Raw genomic sequence first — 21,899 nt, 5'->3', positions numbered from 1 at the left:
ACGGTCCATACGAATGACTTCGAATCTAATCATACAGAATGAGAAATTAGATTTGGCAATCCTGCTCATTCGCCAATCTTTTATGAATTATAATCAGCTGTTTTTTCGGTGCGTGTCGTGTCACAAATTATTTTTGGTTCTATTTTTGTGATATTAGAAAGCAAAGAAATGAAATTACGTTTTAATTCCTTTGACATTATATGTGGTGTCACGGAGCTCCAGAGTCTCGTGGGACTCCGTGTTAATCAAATTTATGATATCGATAATAAGACATATTTGATACGCCTTCAAGGTGGTGGAGAAGGAAATAAGAAAGTGCTGCTGATCGAATCAGGTATACGATTTCATACCACTTCCTTCGAATGGCCCAAAAATATGGCGCCCTCGGGGTTCAGTATGAAACTCAGGAAGCATTTGAAAAACAAGCGTTTGGAAAAACTTTCGCAGATTGGAACCGATCGTATTGTTGATTTTCAATTTGGAGTGGGCGAAGCTGCTTATCACATCATATTGGAACTCTATGATAGAGGAAATATCATCCTAACAGACCATGAAATGACAATAGCATATATATTACGTTCTCACCAGGAAGGTGAAGACGTACGTTTTGCTATTCGTGAGAAATATCCTATGCATAGAGCCAAGCAAGAGGAGGATATGCCTAGCGAGGAGAAATTGATAGAGATCATTAATTCATCTGAACCTTCGTATAATATGAAAAACACAATTATGTCCCTCATAGACTGCGGCCCGGCTGTGGTGGAACATCTTCTAAAAAAACATGGCTTGGATAACTGTTTTATTGGTGCAAAGGACGACAATGGCAACAAAGTAGATGATGCAGAACAACAAAAGAAATCGAAGAAAAATAAAAACAAACGCGATATTACCAAACAAGCTAATTCCAGACCATTTAATATCGAAACAGACCTGCAAAATCTTATGCACGCTCTAAAAGAAGGCCATGAAATACTCCAAGCTGCACGTCAGAAACCGAGCAAAGGCTATATAGTGCAGAAAAAAGTTGAGAAACCAACAACCGAACAGAGCGGTGGCGACGTGGAACATTTTTACCAAAATGTTGAATATCATCCTCTTATATTTTGCCAATATGAAGGCGAGCCTATTGCAAATTTTGAGACTTTCATGCTGGCTGTTGACGAATTCTACTCAACATTGGAGGGTCAAAAAATCGATATTAAAACCTTGCAACAAGAAAAGGAAGCTTTGAAAAAATTGTCCAATGTCAAGCTTGACCATGCTAAGCGTTTGGAGAATCTTACCAAAGCCCAGGAAGAAGATAAACAGAAAGCTGAATTAATTACCGCTAATCAATTACTTGTAGACAATGCTATTTTGGCCATAAGGTCAGCGATTGCTAATCAAATGTCATGGCCAGATATACACGAATTAGTCAAAGCCGCCCAAGCAAATGGTGATCCTACAGCAGCATCTATTAAGCAGTTGAAATTGGAAATAAACCACATTACACTGAAATTAAGTGATCCATACGGAAGTGACGACGAAGACCAGGAAAATTCCCTTTCAACTCTTCTTGTTGATGTTGACCTTGCACTTTCTGCATGGGCAAATGCCCGGAAATATTATGACCTTAAGAGGACAGCAGCACAAAAGGAGCAAAAAACAATTGATGCCTCCCAAAAGGCCCTTAAATCTGCAGAACGAAAAACGCAGCAGACATTGAAAGATGTCAGGACTATTTCAACTATATCGAAAGCACGCAAAGTCTATTGGTTTGAAAAATTCTATTGGTTTATAAGTTCAGAAAATTTTCTAGTTATTGGTGGAAGAGATGCCCAACAGAATGAGTTAATCGTTAAGAGATATATGCGACCGACAGATATCTATGTTCATGCAGAGATTCAAGGTGCAAGTAGTGTGATTGTTCGCAACCCGAGTGGCGCTGATGTTCCACCAAAGACTCTTATTGAGGCTGGAACAATGGCTATTTCCTACAGTGTAGCATGGGATGCAAAAGTAGTGACGAATGCCTATTGGGTGCGTAGTGATCAAGTAAGTAAAACAGCGCCTACGGGAGAATATCTTGGTACGGGTAGTTTTATGATACGTGGAAAGAAGAACTTTCTGCCCTCCTGTCACCTGATAATGGGTCTAACACTACTTTTTAAACTGGAAGACAGTTTCATAGAAAAACATCGTGGTGAAAGAAAGGTACGCACTTTTGAAGAGGAGCAACAAAACAACGAACATCAAGTATTGACTGAAAACGAAAAACTTGAAGATGTGGAAGAAGTTGAAGTTGAACTGGAGGAAGATAATGAAGATCCCCATTCTGAATTTCCAGATATACAGGTTAAAGTTGAACACGATACTGGTCGTATAACAATTAACAATGAAGAGAAATCAAAAGCGCAGGAGGTACACAAGGAACAAACGCAGGCGTTAGAAATACCCAATGAAGAGGAAGAATCAACGATTATAGCCGCAGCCCCATCTCGTAAAAAACACCAGATGAATGCAAAGAAACGTAAAGAAGAGAAAGAACGAAAGACGCAGCAACAGCAAGCCCAAAGACAGGCTTCTGAAGACAGTGAAAATCGCAATAACCAGGCCAAACGAGGCCAAAAGGGAAAACTAAAGAAAATCAGATCGAAATATAAGGATCAAGATGAAGAAGAAAGACAAATGCGAATGGAAATTCTAAAATCTGCAGGAAAGAAAACAGCAACAGTAACAGATCCCAAATTGGAAGAATGTGCTATGGCATTAAAGAATAACAAACCGAAGCAGCAACCCTTCGAACAGAAAAATTTGGCCATGCAGGAACCAGATGATGATGATGCTGATGAGAAGAATACAGGTGCTGATGTCGACATGATTGATTCACTAACAGGTCAGCCCTTTGAAGATGACGAATTATTATTTGTTATCCCTATGATTGCCCCGTACCAATCCATACAACACTATAAGTATAAAGTAAAACTCACACCCGGCACTGGAAAACGTGGACGAGCAGCGAAAACCGCCTTAACTATGTTTTCAAAAGACAAAATGTGTACTAATCGCGAAAAGGATTTACTAAAGAGTATTAAAGAAGAAGCCTTAGCACGCAACATACCTGGAAAAGTAAAACTCTCTGCACCACAATTGCAGAAATTTAAGAAATGAATTGAAATTAAATTGTTATTTAAGCAAGGTAATGTAAATAATCGATCTAGAAATCAAAATGTAAAAATATATTGCCTATAATAAAGCAGCGTTGACAAATTGGATACCATGGGTCTCTTATTATTTATTGTAAAATGTTCTACATTAGGGATGCCAGTTCTATATATGGATGTTTCAATGAGTTCTTATCTAGATGAGGATCTTTTATCGGGTTGTGCTAATTAGTATTGGACTTCATCACCACTAAAGATGTATTGTCTAATGACCGGCCACGTTTTCATCATCTGATTTGTAACCACCGATAGGATAAACAACCCGTTATATGCGACCAGCTGTTGTAATAACAAGAATTTTGTATATCAGCCTTAAGTATGTGAAAACAGCCACCCACCTTACTTTATTTAACGTTTGTAAAATCTTACTAAAATCCGAAAATGAGAACACAATGTGCAAATTCTTAAAAAAAAAAGATTTATATTTTCTCTTTACTTAATTCTTTGGCTTGTATATATGCGGTCTTGTTATTTCTGGTATTTACAAATAAAACATTTACAAAATGTTGAAATGAAACATCATTCGTTGTCAATGTATTGAAATCATAACCAGATATCAAATAAAAATGCTTGCAAAAACTATCTCAAGCAATTAACTATGTTTCATCTTTTTTCTTTTCAATAAATTAAAATTACCATAAGATGTATAATTATCAGTGATGAAAGGTATATAAAATGCTCTATAGAAACGATGCGATTTTTCTTGTATTAAAAATGGTAAACTCTTCATAATCGTCCAATCTTTACTACGCTTGGAATAACTGGGTTCTAGATCGGTATACTTTCCTTCGTCAAAATCGATCAAGAAATGGCAATCTTCATAGGGAAAATACATACGTTGGTCTTCTTGATTCATATCATTGAAATAGGGATGAATAATTTGCGTGGCATTTTCGCCATCTGAATAATAAGCCGGCAGCATTCCTTTGAATTCCGATTTAAGGAATCGTAATCTAAAATTTTGAGCAGGGAAAAAGAAACTTCCTGGGTAACGATACCAGTCTTTCCCAATGCATACGTTATAGATCTGATCTGCCCTATACTGAGGCGATGTTTTGAATTGGGTTAATTCCATCATGAGATCCATGGGTGCATGATAATTACGATATAATGCAAATACACGCGATAATCCTGTAAGCGTACTAATTATCATTATCAATATGGCTATGAACATGGAATGGTCAAGATAATGCGTTCCATTTGAGGAGTTTTTCATGTTGACAAGTAATGTCTTCAGGCGGAAGAAAATGCGTTGAAATACATCCACTGTAATGGCTCCACATAAAGATATTAAGGGATAAATTGGGAATAAGAAACGTTCTTCTTTATGCGGTTGGGTAAAGAAAACCAAAAGCCATAGATAAAACGGTGCTAAAGTGATGTAACGGGGAAAATGTAGGGTAGAGCTGGACTTTGCGGGTACTACAAAGTAATCGATTACCAGCATAACTGGTGTAATCAGTGACAATAACTGAAATTATAGAAATTAAGTTTGTTTTCAGTCTGTGCTATTATTAAGAACTTACCCAAACAATATTGAAATTTAAATAGCCATTCACCAAATAGTAGCTTAATGGCTCTGTTCCGAATATATTTGGTCCATGGCTTGTAAAGACATTATACAAGACAATATTTAGAGGTGCAAAGGTAATTTTTCCAAAGTACGTGGAATCTATGACAATCATTGGTATTGCTATAGTAGCAAACGAAATGCCTGCCCATAAAAAGAAAGTCCTAAACATACGTCTACGTAGCAGCATATCCACGGCTATTGGCACCCCTATAAGACCTACAGAATAAAATAAGTTTTAAACTAAACATCCAATAAAAATTGTATTTAAATATATCACCAGCAAAAGGCCATCCCAATAATGATGCTATTGCCACGAAAAATATTGCTAGAGGGTATTTCTGTGTCCACCATGCAGCTAGGGCTGAACAGCCAAAATACATTGCAAAAGAAGAGGGAAGAAGAGCCGTACTAGATATAAACATGCCTACACTAAATAGCTGGAAAATTAACCACAAACGACCGATGTGTATCCCGAATTCTTGGCAAATAGATCTGAAAAATACAGTTTCGTTTTTATATTCTTTTATTGCATATAATAATTCAAAATACTCACTTGTACATAAATCGCTCCATTACCGCACAACCAAAACCCAACATGCAACGCACCATATAAAATATAAGAACTGGATTTGGATTAAAAATTTTCTGATAAATCCATCCGGGGACTCCTTGTAAAAGCAAATATGTATATGAACGTAAAGCATACTGTGGACTATACTCCCATGTTTGTAGTCCGTGACCATTAATAATATAGTTAAGGGGTTCCCAATAATTATAGGTCTCATCACAGTCAGATATGTACGCCCAGATAGCACTACATAAACGGGCACTTACAAAAGTCTTAAAGGCTGTATGAACAGATGGCACAACATTCACATTTGTTTTATCCGGAGAACTACCGTTCACGTCCTTTTCATTGTTTTTCGTAGGACTTGAAAAAAAATATATATATGTATTAGATGTTAAAGCCGGTTGTTGTTGTTTTATAATTTAATCACACCAACTTTTTATTTTCCTTCTTGGATGCGCCTGAGCTAAGCTTCTTGGGCGGTTTTCGGGTCAAAGCATTCTCTTGTTTATTGGCATTGTACCTCTGTCTAGCAGCGGGAGGCGCCATTATTCCAAAGAAAATAAAACTATATTTTTTTCCAGAGAATCTCCTAAAACCTGCAGTCGTAGAATTGTATCAGCTGAAAAAATGGACGGAAGAATATAGGGTAGCCAAGTCTAAATATTTTCAATAGAGTTATGGTTTCATGGTGCAATAAAATGGTAGACTTACGGCAACAGCTGCAAAAATCAAAAATAAATGTTTGTTAAAGGCCGGTATGCACCTCTAGCGAAATTTTCGGTAGCAAAAATTTATTTAAGTCTACAACAAAAAAACAGGGCTGTGTACACAAATTTTAAACCAGCTAATCGCTTTTAAAAATTGTTAATATATGTTCCAAATATTCCTCAAATAAATAGTTTATTATTTACAGACCTTTTAAAACTTTTACGCACACAATGATTGTAATAAATTAAATGTTTGCTGCCAAAATATGTTTTTGACAACCCTGTTATTTTCATTAGAGGTGCGTACCAGCTTACGAAATTGAACGCTACCGAAAATTTCGTTAGCATAAATAGCAATGCATTTCTTATGAGAATGAAATTTTTCGCTAGAGGTGCATACCGGCCTTAATGAAACTTATAGAAAGAATTTTATTCAATTTTTTTGTATTTTCGTTTTGCCCGACAACAGATCACAAAGTTGCCAAAAAGTCATTTTGCGACTCCATTTTCTACATTGTAAATAAACTCAATATTGCAAAACAGGGTGCTAACAACAGTTGTAAATATTAGTGTTTCGCTGTATTTTACATTTTATAGATATACGCTACAAATTAACTTATATTTGCACTTTAACAATCGACTACTCACCTTTTTGGCCGTGTATATGAGTAAAAACTACAAAAGCGTTGTATTAAAGTATTTCTCTATAATATAATTTAATAAACATTGGCAACACTGTAAAGATCCGTTAGGAATTGGCGTCATTTCTCAATAATTTTGCACATAAAATCTATGTATTGAAATAATTCGAATTGGAAAAAGAATTCAAACAATCTATAACAGGAAAACGTTCGATTTTCCGGAGGATGTGTGACACTAAAGTGATTTAATTTGAACATAACCATTTCCATCCATATCTCCCTTGATTAAAGAACATGGAGGCCTTGAAATGGGTTGAAGACGATGTTGGTGAAGAACAGGCTATAATTTCTTCACAAGTAGGAATGTCGCAAAAACGCCAATTGCGTAGAACAAGAAGTTCAAGCGTACTATCAGTCCAAGAAACAAGGAAATCTGTTCAAGTCTTTCGGAAGTCAGATGAACCTCAACAACATTCTTTTGTCGGAAATACAATTATACATGATAGTTCTTTTGTTGCCGTAAGCAGATCGAGTGGACCGGTTGTTGATATTCAATTTGTGCATTGTACATCTACCAGTGTTGCGAACAATGCCAAAAACAATTTCATGGGTAAGCGAAAGAACTACATTCAGACGACCGAGATCAATTCTTGGCGAGGGGTGATGTTGGGTGTCCTTGGGAAAGCAATGCGAGTCTGAAATAATTATGACCTATCCCACTGTTTAAGCCGAGCAAATCTTTCAAATTGCATGTGATGCGCAGGACCAACTGTTTAGATCTATGTATCTTGTAGAAAGTATTTGAGGTTACATTGGAATCTGACTATATCTGACACATAAAATTTTAGATAACGAAAAAAATTTTAAACAATTTGCTTTTAAAAAAGCAATTTCAATTTCTAATTTAACAAGTCCTGTTTTTTGTCGGTGGCTGTTGTAAATATCTTGTAATTTCATATCGCAAGAATTAAATACTTTTGTAACGAAAAATATGAGACTAAGTACAGTGAAACATCTCAAACTTGGACACATTCCAAACATGGACAGTTTTCCGGGGACGTTTGCTATATTAACACATTAAAATTAACCTCTGATACCTGGAAACCTGTCAAAGGTGGACAAAATTTAGGCGACCATGGGTGTCCACCTTTCAGAGGTTTTACTGTATATGTTTTAGTATTACTATCGTCAAATGAAAATTTTGGGATTTGCTACTCATAATATCTTTACGTGGGGTTTCTTGTTTATTCCAACGCTCCAAAATTATCCGAGATATTTCAGAAATGTGGGAAAGTGTAAGACTTATTATTACTTTTAATTTTCTACAACGATCATAGATTTTTTTAAATTCTGCCAAACTTAAAAATTTACTGGGGCACGTATAATTAAATACAAGCAGAAAAAATTGCTACTTCAACAAACAGTGGCTGCTTTCCCTTCTTCAGCTGAATTTTTTAAATGAAATTTTTTTGAATAAGCTTTTCTATTTATTCGTATTTACTTCAAATTCCACAATGGGTCATACCTTGCAGAATTCTATTCCTTGTCCTCAGAATCATTCATTTGCGATTTCCTCCTTTAGTTGGATTTGAAGCCCATCCTCTGCATGCACGCTTCCTATCAATCCAAAATCGCGTTCTATGAAGAGAAATTTATTGACAACAATACAAAATTACTTGTAAAACTGAACTTCGATCTTTTCTATTTTTAAATTATAAAAATAGTTTCCCGAGCTAAACAATCCACTAAACGAAGTCGTAAACCGAGTGTTCTCGCTTTGGAAGCTCCTGCCCAGAAAGACGAAACTAAAGATCAAACTAAAATGTCCATATCTAAACAGTGTCCAGAAGATGAGACAACAAAATCTTCAAATATCATCGCGGCAAAATCAAAATATGTCTCCAAAAATGTAAAAGAGAAAAACCCTCTGCCAAAATCTCGTGAAATACCTAAGAGGCGTATTGGCAGTCGAGTTGTAAAGAAAAGAAATATTAATGATGTAAGTACATGATTTAACACAGTGTAAATGCAACTTCTTAAAAGATTTTAAAATATTTACTTAAGGTTAAAATTCAAATCAATGAATATAATGAAGTATTTGAAAATCTTTACAGCTTTTACTTTATAAGTAGACTCAATATTTGGCATACTGTGAAATTCATTGCCTCGCATTATCTAGTATGTATATGAAATTCTCAACGATTTTTGTTTTTTTTATCTTTCATGCAATAGAATGTTTCAAAGTTCTCCCAAACGACCAATAAAATTATGGAGCCTTGTCACATTTTAATAAAAAATAAAAAGTGTCCCAATGAAATAAGGTGTCCCTTTTCACATTCTCAATTTCCATGCAAGTACTACTATTTGGGTCTGGAATGTCCTCATGCAAATAGTTGTCATTTTATGCATAATGGCATATTGGATGAAATGATGAAAGATGCATTACGAGATCACATCTTGGATACTTTAGAAAAACAAACAGACAAATACTTTATCAAAAAAGTTCAAGGAATTGGTGAACTCTGGACAATGATAAATGAATTTCAAAGTAAATTAATAAATGGATCGGTTATTGTGGCTGAGGATCCCGAAAACACATCACCTTTAGAAATGGCTGGAAATAATGAACCGAATACTTTGAACTGTGATCCCAATATTTCAGAAAGCCCATGCGCAAGGGATAGTTATGTGGTTACAAACGATGGGCAAAATGTGCCAGTGACTATTTGTTTGATTGAGGAAAAAGAGTTATCTACTTTGATAAATGATACTCCAGTGTCAGAGAGCGCCAATCAGCCTGTGTCTATTGTTGTGTCAGAGATTATAGAAGTTGACGATGACGATGATGACTGTGATTCTAGATTAGTGATTGACGAAAATTCCAGTGAATCGAAAAACAATGTAAGTACTATAAATAAATTATTTAAAATTACTACCTCAGGGGGATTAGTTTCCTTTGTGGCTAAAATAGTTGTAAGCATTTTTTTTTTTATTTTTATTTATTTTCATTATGTAATTTGAAGCCACATAGCGGCCAATTTATGTAAATTACAATGGACTACTAACCGTGACTAAAGTATAATTGAAGTTATGACAATGTGAAAATATATGCGAGTATATAAAAAGTATAATTACATATATAAGGTATAAAATAGATTAATTAATAATATGACAAAAAATGAAATATGACAATTATAATTAATAATATGATAAAAAATATATAAAAAAAAAGAAATATGATAAAACATTTTTAGTTCCCATTATGATTGAAAAAAGACAAAATAAGAAAATATTATTTACTCAAACAAGCACAACAAAGCAGCACTACTAACTCGAGTTTGGATAAGCTTCATGCAGGTGATCCAAGATGATCGAGTAATCTTTTACGATATGTCGAATCAGAAATCGAGAAGTCCTTTAAATTAGTAGGGAGACAGTTATAAGATCTGGCGATTCTAGCCTGAAATGACTTGTCCATATGACCTCTGGCAAGAGGTACAACAATCTGATTTCGCCGCGATCGGCCAAATGAAAATAAGTCCACGAGAAATCGAGGTGACTGAGCACTGAAAATTTTGTGGAAAAGAACAAGTGATCTGAAGTCAATAAAACTCGAAAATGGGCACCCCAGGAAATCCTGGACATGAGGAGATATGTGGTCATATCGACGCAATGAATGTAGATAACGGACTATTCTATGAATTGCTAGTTTAACTTTCCTTATGTTACCAGCATTTGTGCCACAAAAAACCTCAATGCCGTATAGAATATTGGGCATTGCCAAAGCATGTACAAGTCTCTTTTTGAATGAAAAAGGCAGCATCAAATCAGAGTTGTACAATTGACGTAGAGTCAAATTCGTTTGACTAATAACATTGTCTATATGTAGATCAAATGAAAGTCTATCGTCAATGGTAACCCCCAAACATTTTAAATTGTGGACGACTTCAATATCACACCCATTATAAGAAAGAGTTAGTCCAATATCAGGATGAGATGAAAAAATTAATGCTTTTGTCTTAGAACCATTGACGGAAAGATTATTGAGACACATCCAACTGTATAAACTATTAGTTACAAAATCAATCTTAGCTTGTAAGACATCTAAATTATTAACATCCCCCCGAAAAAGCAACTGAACATCATCGGCGTACGAAAAAGTGGAGCAAAACATATCAAGATTCGCAAATAAATCATTAAGAAAAAGTATGAAAAGCATAGGCCCAAGAATTGAGCCTTGTGGGACTCCACTCCTTACCGACAAAATATTTGATCTTTCTCCATTGATCTGCACATATTGCTTTCTACCTGTAAGGTATGAAGCAATAAGTTTGCAGGCACTAAAGCCGAAGCCGAAGTATTGGTGAAGCTTTTTTACCAATATGAAATGATCTACGCGATCGAAGGCCTTTTCTAAGTCTAATGAAAGTAAAACGCATACTTTATCATGCGTGAAACTCCCCCTTATAGCATCAGTTAGGCCAAGCAGTAACATTGTTGTGCTTCTATGACTTCTGAAGCCACATTGACAATCAGAAAGTAACTTATTAAATTCTAGATAATCATTAAGTTGCTTTTTCAAAATATATTCGAATACCTTAGATAAAACAGGCATTAGCGCTATCGGCCTATACTCATGACAATTCGGACTTGACTTTTTCTTAATCGGACACACTCTTGCCGTTTTCCACTCACGAGGGAACTTAGAAGTCATGATAATGGTATTGACCAAATGAAGGAAGTGGTCGGCGATATGTGGTATTACTATTTTGTAGAATTTGAGTGGAAATCCATCGTTTCCAGAAGCATTAGACTTAACGGACGAAAAAGCACAGATGACATCGTCAATAGTAACACAGTTGAATGAAAATCCCGCTTCACCAAGTGAAGATTTTAAAAACGATCCAAAATCCCCCACGACATTTAACTGGTTACTTACAAATCCATCATTCAGGTCATCAACACTACTAACATTATCTGTACGAATAGGGGATACTTCACCTCCAATTATGCCGTTATCCCTAATTATGTTCCAAAATTCCTTAGGTGTCCACAGCGATCAAACATAGCGGCATGACAATTCCTCTTTAACCTCCTTTTGACGGCTTTAGCCCGATTTCTGGCCCTACAATAATTTGACCAATTCTCTTGATTCCTGTCACGAAGATAAGCTTTATAAGCTATATCAGCCAATGACTGATGGTAGCGTACAAGGGGAGACTTAATCCAGTCATCACGACTGTTATTGAAAAACTTTGCTCTTCTTTTAGGAAAAGCAGAATGTATTGTGTCAATTCCAGCCATAAGCACACGCAGCTGCAAATCGACATCGGAGGTTAAGTATAAATTCGAGAAATCAACACACGAGATAGTATTTCGCAACAATTGATCATCATAATTGTTGTAATCAAAATACTCATAGATGTCGCTGCTTTGGCGAACACTAAAATCTAACGATAAATAAATGAAAGCGTGCTTTGAAATACCAGGTGAAATAAACTGCCCACCAGCACGCTTACGTTCTGGACAAGAAATCAGAAAATAGTCAATGAGGGAAGACGACTGATGAAATGCGTCATAATGCGTTGGTACATTATTGTGAACCAAGGAAACCCCCATTCTTAGGCATGCACGTCTCAGGTTGTACGACTTAGCGACGTCAAATAAATTGTTGTTGAAGTCCCCCATTATTATAATGTTAGAATAGCGTACCAGCAAATCAGAAAGTTCTGACTCGAGCGACTCGAAGTCCCCAGTTGGAAGGTAAACAACACCAACCAAAATTTTTTCCCTCCCAACTACCACTTCCACAAAAAGGCATTCCACCACACCATAATTAAGACCAGAATGTACAACCTTTGCCGTAAGTCGACTGGAAATAAATAAGGCAACACCTCCTCCTCTCCGAAGTGGCCTATCATTTCTGTAGGAAGAATAACCAGATATTTTGACGACATTAGAATTTTGGCCCTTAAGCCATGTCTCACTCACGCCGACTATATCGAGTAGACTACCCTCAACAATACTTCGAATTTCTGCTAATTTTGTTGACGTTGGCTTAATATTGAAGCTCTGTGCATTAAAATGAGCAAAATTTAGGTTGTTATTAAAAGAGGACAATTGGGAACGTAAAAATGAATTGTCATGGATAATATCACCTAAATTACTAAGATCCATAAATATGTATATATAATTGTTAGAAAATATAATTCATTCATTAAGTAACGTTACCAGGAAATTATTATAACTACTATCTAAAAGCAGACATCAAAAATAATTATCAAATACTTGAAATACGAAGAGTAGACTTAGTTTTAAAAGAAAAGCAAAAAACAAAAATCTACTAAAATTGAATTTTGATATCAGCTTTTAGGATGAAGTATAGTTAGTATAAAAAAAATAGAAAAAATACAAAAAATGAAACAAGGATTATATATGGCAGGTAATTTAAATTGAAATTGAACTACTAAAAGAGGTCAGGTGGAAAATCCACTACTACTAAAAAAATAAAAAGAATAAAAACTTAAAAACAGGAACTTTGTACTAGTTGTGTAAGAATTTATTAAAAATAGCCTAAAATATGTGTATTTGAATAAAAATCTTATTTCTAATATTCCAGTTACAAGAACCCCCCAACGAAACATCGGCCGTTGTAGACTCAACGACTACATCCAAAGATGATATGAACAACACTTGCGATGTGGACGAAAGGAAAAAAGTTCTGGACTCACTAAAAGACAGTTTGAATGAATTGAAAAATACGACGGTACTGAATGAGGTAAAAACCTTGAAATTAATTGATATATTTGAACAACTAAATGAACAGGAAAAACTTATAAAGAGAGATTTACAGCCTGAGGAAATTTCAAATGGAGAACCAGATACAACCTCCTCACCACAAAACTTTGTAGATCAACGTTATAACAACGTGAAGGAGACCATTGATATATGTGTGGAAAGTATGGAGAAATTTAAAGAAAATAAACATCCTGATGAAGAAAGAGATTTAGAACTAAAAGCTATATATGAAAAACTAATTCAACAAGAAAATGTTTTGAAAAATCAGGCCATTTCAAGGGATGATTTAAATACAATTTCTCCTGCAGCAAACCCCTGTGAGGCTGTTGTCGAGGAATCTTTTCCAGAGGATGATTGTATAATCTTACATGCCGAAGTTGAAGATATTTGCATCGATAATGATAACAAAGCAAGTTACACCGAAAAGGAGACCTTGTCGACACAATGTCTTAGTGAAAGTATCAATTCTATGGATTCCGAAAAGACTATTGCAAATGAGAGTTTACCAAACACAAAAGATACAAATGCGGTGGAATTGCTTTCTGCAGATGTTCTATTGGGGGAACACGAAATTGCATCTGATAACCCGTCGCCAAAGAAAAATCAAGATAGCGACAGTCAAGAAGCACCTGATGCCAATGAGTCTAATACAAAATTCAACGAAAACCCCATCGATAATGGAAATGAAAACGAATGCTTATTCAGTCTCGAAATAAACCCTTCGGAAAAAGAAATAATTGATGATATGTCTATAGAAAAATCGGAGGAAGTTGACGAAGATTCACCCCCATATGAGGAACTAGAATCTTCGGAAAAATCTATACCAAAGTCTCCCATAAAATCTCCGGTAGCTGTTGGAGATGGACCCCGTCGGCGGTCGAACATGCAAAAAGAAACTGACACAAAAAAACTAAACCTTAAAATAACTCACAAACTAAGAAAACTAAAAATTCCCAGAGGTAAATCGACCACTTCTAAAAATTCGGCTAATGGATTGAGAAATGAGCAACAAAGCCAAAATAAACTTGGATCTGATAATGAAGTCTGTTTGGACAAACATTCACCACAAAAATTGAATTTTGATAGCTCAAAAACGAATGTAGAAGTAAATAAAACTGGAGACGATTCTAAACTACAAAATGAAAGTGTTGATATGAACGACGCAAGTGTTGAATCTCTTATGTCAGCCATGTATGGTGATCATGAAGTTTTGGAGGATAATGCTGGCATTTTGAATTCCAAAGAAAATAACTCTGACATACAAAATGAAGACGAAAAAAACAAAAAAACTATAGTATCCAAAAAAATTAGTGGGAAAAACAAAATTTTATTGGTAAAAAATACAGTTGGCATACCGAAAACAAGACGTCCCAGAAATATAACAATTACAAAATCGGTTAGACGCCAGGTTTTATTTGATACTTTGCGTACAAACTCAAATTCGACTAAATCATCAGAAGTAGCCTTAAAGAATTTACAAAGACCTTATGTGGCTGTGGCAAAATTAAAACCTCAACTCTTGCGATCGTTGCAAAAGCAAGTGCAAGATCACCACGAAGAGACTTCTTATAGAACTTCGATTACATCAACAACAGATGTTATTAATGTATGCACAGATACGAGCGCAGATGGCAAAACATCGGAAACATCATGTAATGCGTCGCCTAATTTATGTGATGGCACATCTCATGTTTTACGCCAAAAGAGATCTTCTCCTACAACCGCTACGTACGATGAAAAGGATCTTGAAAGCGAACCAGTTATTCGTAATAAGATGCCAAAAATGGATTCAATTGGTATTTTGGAAGAAGATAGTCTGGCATGTGAATCATCGCTTGTTAAATCAACATTACGTAGTTTCCGATATCGCAAAAATTTAGTTATCGAAGGTAAGAGCATACATAAATTTTACTTAATTTAAATTCGTGTTTTTTGATCTTCCTTCTGAAACAAGTCTGCAAAAAAACAGCAGTCGATATCTGCTTGATCTAGCCAGTAACTATTGTTAAAATGTTGGAGTTTTAAAAATTGCTAGAACTCAGTCGTTTATATACTCTTCTCAAAGAGTTAGAGTTATATACATAAGGGAGCCACCGTGGTGCAATGGTTAGCATGCCCGCCTTGCATACACAAGGTCGTGGGTTCGATTCCTGCTTCGACCGAACACCAAAAAGGTTTTTAGCGGTGGATTATCCCACCTCAGTAATGCTGGTGACATTTCTGAGGGTTTCAAAGCTTCTCTAAGTGGTTTCACTGCAATGTGGAACGCCGTTCGACTCGGCTATAAAAAGGAGGTCCCTTGTCATTGAGCTTAACATGGAATCGGGCAGCACTCAGTGATAAGAGAGAAGTTCACCAATGTGGTATCACAATGGACTGAATAGTGTAAGTGAGCCTGATGCATCGGGCTGCCACCTAACCTAACCTATATACATACGAGACCCCAAAACTCTGAATAAGGATAAAGTTATCGTTATTACCAATACTTTGTTGGCTCATTCCGTTAGACATGTCTTCCTTATTCTTTACAAATTCGATTTTAAATTACCATTTCTTAATAATTTATTACATCACCTTTTGTAAATTTTCTACTAGTTTTTATATTTATTTATGGCTTATGTGATTTGTTTTGTGAAAATGATATTTATTACAATTTCTGCTTCCATAGACATCAGTACAACTGGCTATTATTCGTCAAGTAATGAAAAGGAACCATCTGTTACATTGCCAATTTCTCCTTCTTCCAATACAACAAAACACACTAAGCAGCGCAAAGTGGAGGAAATAAAAGAGGAAATACATGAAGATATAAGTGAAGATTTACAACATCAAATAGATGAAGAAGAACAGCATCATAGTTCTTCAAGCAGTCACAATGTCAAACATCAAAATCGATGTGTGTTGGTAGTTCGTTCGCCTACATCGAGTAAAAAATCACCATCAGGTAAAAGCAATACTCTATTTGGAGATACGAGGGATAAAAAAGTTCAAAAATATCTAACTTTCCGTTTTCATGATAGATCAACATAGATTCACTGGAAGAAAAATCGTTCAATATGGTTCTGATGAGGAGTCTAGAAGTGAACCCGAAATAAATAACCAACACCATAAAAGGTCTACATCAAAATATAACACCTTACCATCTACAGACTTGACCAAAAAACAGGTTGACTTGGACGATCCCCGACAATTTATAACCCCAATATCATCGCCAACACATCTGGATAATATAGCAAGTCCATCACCTGTCAAGGGGGAAGGAACTGGAGGTTTGCTTGTATTCCCCGAATATGAACTAGGCGAAATTGATGCACGTCTTAAACATGTCTATAGACCATACTTTGTAAGTAAAATGTTCATTTGATATTGGTATACAAATCATCTTTTATTATACTCATAGGAAAAGTTAGATTGAATAGATTAGATTTTTGCATAAAATCGCTACATTTTCTTTTCAGCAGACTTTAATGTTGCAGCAGATTTGTCTGATGTGTATACTAACAAATTTCTTTGAGTGAAATAAACCGAAGAAATTTGAAAAACCACAACTAATTGAGGCGATTGAATTGACATCGTCACCTCAAAGAACAATAGAAGTAAATAAATTAAAAAACTCATTTTTCGTCTGCTACAAAAATTGCAAATTAGCTACTGCCTTTTTTGTTTTAGAAATAAATGACATTCTAATATTGAAAAAATTAAATAAGTATTTTGTATTCAGCAAAACTTACTTCTAGCTTTAAGGTTTAAGCTGAATATTTAACTCAATTTGTGGTAATTTTTAGTTTAAAATTAGAAATTCCATTTTGTAGCATAAAAAACAAATCATTTACAATTTTGAAATAGAAGACTAGTTGCCAAACTATCTACTAACTTGCAGAAAATGACCATTGATTCCAACTGAATGAAATTTTGATTTGGTTTTCACAATGATTTCCAATGATTTGGAAATTTTCTGACAGAAAAACAAATGTTTTCATTATTGCTTTTATAGTTTATTTGGGATTTCGTCTTTCATCACTCTCTCAAACAATGACGTTTATCATTCAGCATGTTTGTTTTATTTGTGATTTTTTTTAGCTCTGGGAAATCGATTTATCTGGATTAACTGTAAACAAGCCCAAACACATTGACAAACTTATTAAAACCTCATCATTGGATCCTCGCATATTTCGACGGGATCCAAAAGTTATTACAATGCATTCAAGTCCATACCTTGGAAGTGGAACTTCTTATCCATCTACTTCTCCATTCGACCCACGAAAACGAAATATTACTGTACAACAACCACCCAATTATGAAAACGCTATAGTATCTTATAATAGCCCCAACACACCATCCAGCTCAGTAGTGGTTACCTATAATACTGCCAATACACATACCGACTTTGGACTAACATCACCCACAGTAATGGGTGGCGCTGTTGAAACTTTTATGCCCTCGCCTCTTATGAATGTTTTACCGTCTCAACGTACTCCAAATATGATTTTGTATGAAATTATACAGCAATCGGAATGGTTCCGTAATCTGCCAAGCACATCAAAAATACCGGTAAGTCAATCGGTGACACATCTGGTTACAGCTTTGAACAATTATCACCGGGAACGTCGTATACACCCTGGTGCAATTTTCGATATATTCAAACTGGATAATGCCATAGAGCTGTTGGATAATATGCAACATTTGGGCATTACTGTAGATATGTATGGCAATATAGGTAAACAGCAGGTTGACCCACGACCCCAACCAGTTCAAACACAATCTATGGGTTCTGTACCAGGTTGTTCAAGCGGACATGCATGCTCAATGGGGACAGCTTGTAGTGCCACATACAATAGATTCTTACAACAGGTCTTGGCATCTACCCCACAATGTGCATCACAGCCAAGAATGACGGTCCCAAACATTTGTGGCGGCGGTGGAGGCGCTCTTCCTATGCACAATAATTTTGTCAGCTGTTATGTGTCTCCACCAAAGGCCAATGCATCGAATTGTTGTTGTAGCGGACACCACAAACATCACGATCAAAAGGAAAATGTGCAAAATACTACCGACCAATCACCGAAAAAGGATACATACAATGACAACCGTCGTGATGGAAATCCTAATAATCAATTTAGAAAACCGTATAACCAAAATCAATCAGACAAGCCTTACAATAGTAATAACGACAATTCTCGGTACTTCAAATCATCATCGTATTCTCCCACAAGATCATCGTCGCCACCAAACAATAATGGCTTTTCACCTCGTAGAGGTGGTGGTAGGGGTGGCGGCTTTGGTGGTGGTCGAGGGGGAGGAAGGGGAGGAGGAAGATTTAATAACCGGCGATCACAGAATAATAATGAAGGAACCTCTTGGTCAACATCTCCCCGAAACAAATTCAATCGAAACAAAAATTTTAACAACAATTCCGATTTTGATAGCAATAATAAGTCCAGCTATGGTGGCAGGCCATCATCACCCTCAACATCACCGCGTAATGGCGATAAACAAAAATCTCCATCACCTCTACCACCGGCGGAAAGAACACCTCCGCCTTCCTCACCCAGACGGACATCGACACTATCATCGCCCATTCTTAATTCTCCAGTCAAATCAAAACCCCAAAGCAATGACGATGAAGAATGTTGGGATTAGTCATATTAACGTGAAAAGTAGACGTTTGTTCCTTTTATTCTAAGGCCATATCATAAAATATGAATTAAATTTGATTTTATATGTATTTCAAGTACTTTTAAAAAGTATAACAAGTGTACTTAGTCATCTGTATTTCCATACAGATTATATATATTTTTTTAATTTAATTTTAATTAGTTTGACATAATAGCTGTGAGAAATAACCGGAACAGCACCTCCATTATCGAGGAGGGTTGAGGTATAACGAATTATTAACTCTTATTTGGCCCTCGGCCATAAAAACAACTGCAGGTCAGTACTGAAGAAATACTCTCAGCTACATAGAATAGACAAATCATTTCCGGTTTGAGTTGTACTAATGCAAAATCTTGCAATTCGATGAATAAGAAACCATAATAATTTCCGTTTAAAAACTTTTCTATGTAATAGTATCTGTATACGTATGAACAAAACTTGACTTAATACTTACAAATGGTTTTCTTTTAATAATTATCCCTGAGTAAGAATATCAATTGTCCCACTGCTATGTGTGTATTCGATACAAGAAATTTGTATTTTTATTTACTTTCTCTTCTATTTAATTTTAGCTAGTTTTATATTCAATTACTTACGAACTGAATTAAAAACAATTTTTTATTTTTTTCAATGTTAATTTAATTTTCATATTTCAATTGCTGAGGAATAAAAAGCATTTTACGTTTTTGTTAACAGAAAAAAATTATTTATGTTTTTGAATTGGAAAGCGGAGATTTTGGAAGAAAATAGAGGTGAGGTGATTAACCAGGTGAAATTTGTAACACATTTCACACATATGCTTTTATGAAAAAGTGTTGCCCAAATGAAAGTGTAATTCTAAAGCCATTGCTATTGAGAGGGATCCTAAATTCAAAGGTATTGAAAAAGACGTTTATATTTTGAACTAGAATCGAAATCTTCATTAGGGTCATAACTCAACAATTGATACCGTGTTAACATTGCAACTAACTTTTGTTATATCCTCCGTGTAAAAACTAATCACAGATTGAGAGAATATAACTTCAAGTGTGAGAAAAAACATATGGCCTCAAACACGAATAAATGAATACTGAAAATTATTGGAATTTTTATTGGTTGGCCAGCCTGACCATACCTAATATATTCATATTTATGTTGAAAATTCGTGTGATTTTAATATAAGTAGTTTTATTTTCCATATTTTTAGTTCGTTTTAGTTTCTTTTCCTCTCTGCAATTAAGCACATATTTTGTATTTTTTTTTAATGTTTACATTTTTTAGTAGTTGTAGAAATCACAAAAATATATATTGAGGTTGAGTGCTGAGATTGCAATTTTGTTGTGAGTCAGTTTCTTTTTGTGGTTAATTTTGTTGTTACACTTTACGAAATTAAATGGATTTTTAGAAAAATGGTATGGGGATGTAATTATTTTAACGAGATATTAGCAAAGTTCTTTTTAAGATAAACTTCTAAGAAGCAATAACAGCGTTAAGTTCGACAGGTCTGAGTTCATATAACAGGTTGGCTGATAAGTCCCCGGTCTAACAAAGAAAAACACATTTTTTTTGTCAAAATTCGTTTTTATTATTCAACATAGTTCCCTTCAAGAGCGATACAGCGATTATAACGATCTTCCAATTTTTTGATACCATTTTGGTAGTACTCCTTCGGTTTTGCCTCAAAATAGGCCTCAGTTTCGGCGATCACCACTTCATTGCAGCCAAATTTTTTCCCTGCGAGCATCCTTTTCAGGTCTGAGAACAAGAAAAAGTCGCTGGGGGCCAGATCTGGAGAATACGGTGGGTGGGGAAGCAATTCGAAACCCAATTTATAAATTTTTGCATTGTTCTCAATGACTTGTGGCACGGTGCGTTGTCTTGGTGGAACAAATCTTTTTTCTTCTTCATATGGGCCGCTTTGCAGCGATTTCGACCTTCAAACGCTCCAATAACGCCATATAATAGTCACTGTTGATGGTTTTTCCTTTACGAGTTAACAGCTGCAAACACCGCTCAGAATCATCAACACGTTGTTGTTTTTGGTCAAATGTGAGCTCGCGCGGCACCCATTTTGCACAGAGCTTCCGCATATCCATAACATTACAGTATAAAATATATCAAAAAACTTGTCACAAAAATGAAAATAAAATAGCGTGACGCAGTCTGACTGCATCGCGTCTACAAAGAAAACAAATTAATTTTTGTAAAATTCGAAATTGGACTATTTTAACATTGAAAACATCGATATGTCGTTTTTTGAGTTGAAAATATTGAAAAAAAAAACAAATAATTGTCGATTATTTCAAATTTTGAAAACATCGAAAAGTGAACATTTTGATTTTCCTTACGATCAAAGATTTCTCAACTTTTTGTAATTCTAGTCAAAAGAAAAATTAAATTTTTTCTGTGTACCCATCCATTGGGTTCTTATCAGCAGCCCACTGGAACTGCGCAAAATATGCAAAGATATGCGAAAATCTCATTTGGTGATCAAATGACAGAAATATAGCCAAAATGTGTGACCAAATGCTTTTACAATATATGCCAGTAGTCCATTGTTGTTGCTATCGATGCAGAATGAACGCCAAATTCTTCGACGTCTATGACCATGTATTATGACATGTCTCAAGCAAGAAATGCGTGATCTTAAGCAACCATGGTGGATGGAGTAAAATGCCAAAAACTAACAATTCGATAGAAGTGTCCCTGATCGCGATCGCTCAATTTTCTACCGGGAAATACAAGAATAGTAGGTTACTTTGGAATAGAACC

At 35.3% G+C, this 21,899-nt stretch overlaps 3 protein-coding genes across 6 annotated transcripts; 2 read left to right on the top strand and 1 right to left on the bottom strand.

Moving 5' to 3' along the window:
* Nucleotides 1-93: 93 nt before the first annotated feature.
* Clbn (Nuclear export mediator factor NEMF homolog Clbn) lies at nucleotides 94-3,254 on the top strand. Its single transcript, XM_075289131.1, has one exon. The coding sequence runs from the start codon at nucleotides 169-171 to the stop codon at nucleotides 3,148-3,150; it is 2,982 nt and encodes a 993-aa protein (XP_075145246.1). The 5' UTR covers nucleotides 94-168; the 3' UTR covers nucleotides 3,151-3,254.
* A 356-nt stretch (nucleotides 3,255-3,610) lies between these two features.
* On the bottom strand, nucleotides 3,611-5,990 carry Alg9 (alpha-1,2-mannosyltransferase Alg9). Of its 2 annotated transcripts, none has more exons than XM_075289132.1 (5): nucleotides 5,775-5,990; nucleotides 5,330-5,707; nucleotides 5,054-5,268; nucleotides 4,730-4,992; nucleotides 3,611-4,674 (listed from the first exon to the last, which is right to left on the bottom strand). In XM_075289132.1, exons 1-5 carry the CDS (start codon nucleotides 5,891-5,893, stop codon nucleotides 3,796-3,798), a joined length of 1,854 nt encoding a protein of 617 aa, XP_075145247.1. In that variant the 5' UTR covers nucleotides 5,894-5,990; the 3' UTR covers nucleotides 3,611-3,795. The 2 variants fall into 2 exon arrangements, with proteins under 2 accessions (XP_075145247.1, XP_075145248.1); XM_075289133.1 differs by having other exon boundaries at nucleotides 5,781-5,990.
* Nucleotides 5,991-6,805: 815 nt separating this feature from the next.
* Nucleotides 6,806-19,776, top strand: LOC142220155 (uncharacterized). Of its 3 annotated transcripts, none has more exons than XM_075289130.1 (8): nucleotides 6,806-7,305; nucleotides 8,420-8,694; nucleotides 8,928-9,596; nucleotides 13,315-13,473; nucleotides 13,549-15,382; nucleotides 16,162-16,437; nucleotides 16,514-16,836; nucleotides 17,574-19,776. In XM_075289130.1, exons 1-8 carry the CDS (start codon nucleotides 6,990-6,992, stop codon nucleotides 19,131-19,133), a joined length of 5,412 nt encoding a protein of 1,803 aa, XP_075145245.1. In that variant the 5' UTR covers nucleotides 6,806-6,989; the 3' UTR covers nucleotides 19,134-19,776. The 3 variants fall into 3 exon arrangements, with proteins under 3 accessions (XP_075145245.1, XP_075145243.1, XP_075145244.1); XM_075289129.1 differs by having other exon boundaries at nucleotides 6,807-7,305; nucleotides 13,537-15,382; XM_075289128.1 differs by having other exon boundaries at nucleotides 13,315-15,382.
* Nucleotides 19,777-21,899: the final 2,123 nt, after the last annotated feature.

This window comes from Haematobia irritans, chromosome 1, assembly GCF_050003625.1.
Source record: "Haematobia irritans isolate KBUSLIRL chromosome 1, ASM5000362v1, whole genome shotgun sequence".
In the NCBI taxonomy this organism is placed as follows: Eukaryota; Metazoa; Arthropoda; class Insecta; order Diptera; family Muscidae; genus Haematobia; species Haematobia irritans.
Note: the sequence above shows the minus strand (reverse complement) of the source record. Positions and strands in the feature narration are given on the sequence as shown.

Excerpts from the sequence above, each read along its gene's own strand:
- Alg9 (XM_075289132.1), bottom strand. The coding sequence starts at position 5,893 with ATGGCGCCTCCCGCTGCTAGACAGAGGTACAATGCCAATAAACAAGAG. Across the intron at positions 5,269-5,329 it reads ATGGAGCGATTTATGTACAA|ATCTATTTGCCAAGAATTCG; the intron begins GTGAGTATTTTG and ends TGTATTTTTCAG. Across the intron at positions 4,675-4,729 it reads TAAATTTCAATATTGTTTGG|TTATTGTCACTGATTACACC; the intron begins GTAAGTTCTTAA and ends CTATAATTTCAG.
- LOC142220155 (XM_075289128.1), top strand. The coding sequence starts at position 6,990 with ATGGAGGCCTTGAAATGGGTTGAAGACGATGTTGGTGAAGAACAGGCT. Across the intron at positions 9,597-13,314 it reads CCAGTGAATCGAAAAACAAT|TTACAAGAACCCCCCAACGA; the intron begins GTAAGTACTATA and ends CTAATATTCCAG. Across the intron at positions 15,383-16,161 it reads CAAAAATTTAGTTATCGAAG|ACATCAGTACAACTGGCTAT; the intron begins GTAAGAGCATAC and ends CTGCTTCCATAG.
- Clbn (XM_075289131.1), top strand. The coding sequence starts at position 169 with ATGAAATTACGTTTTAATTCCTTTGACATTATATGTGGTGTCACGGAG.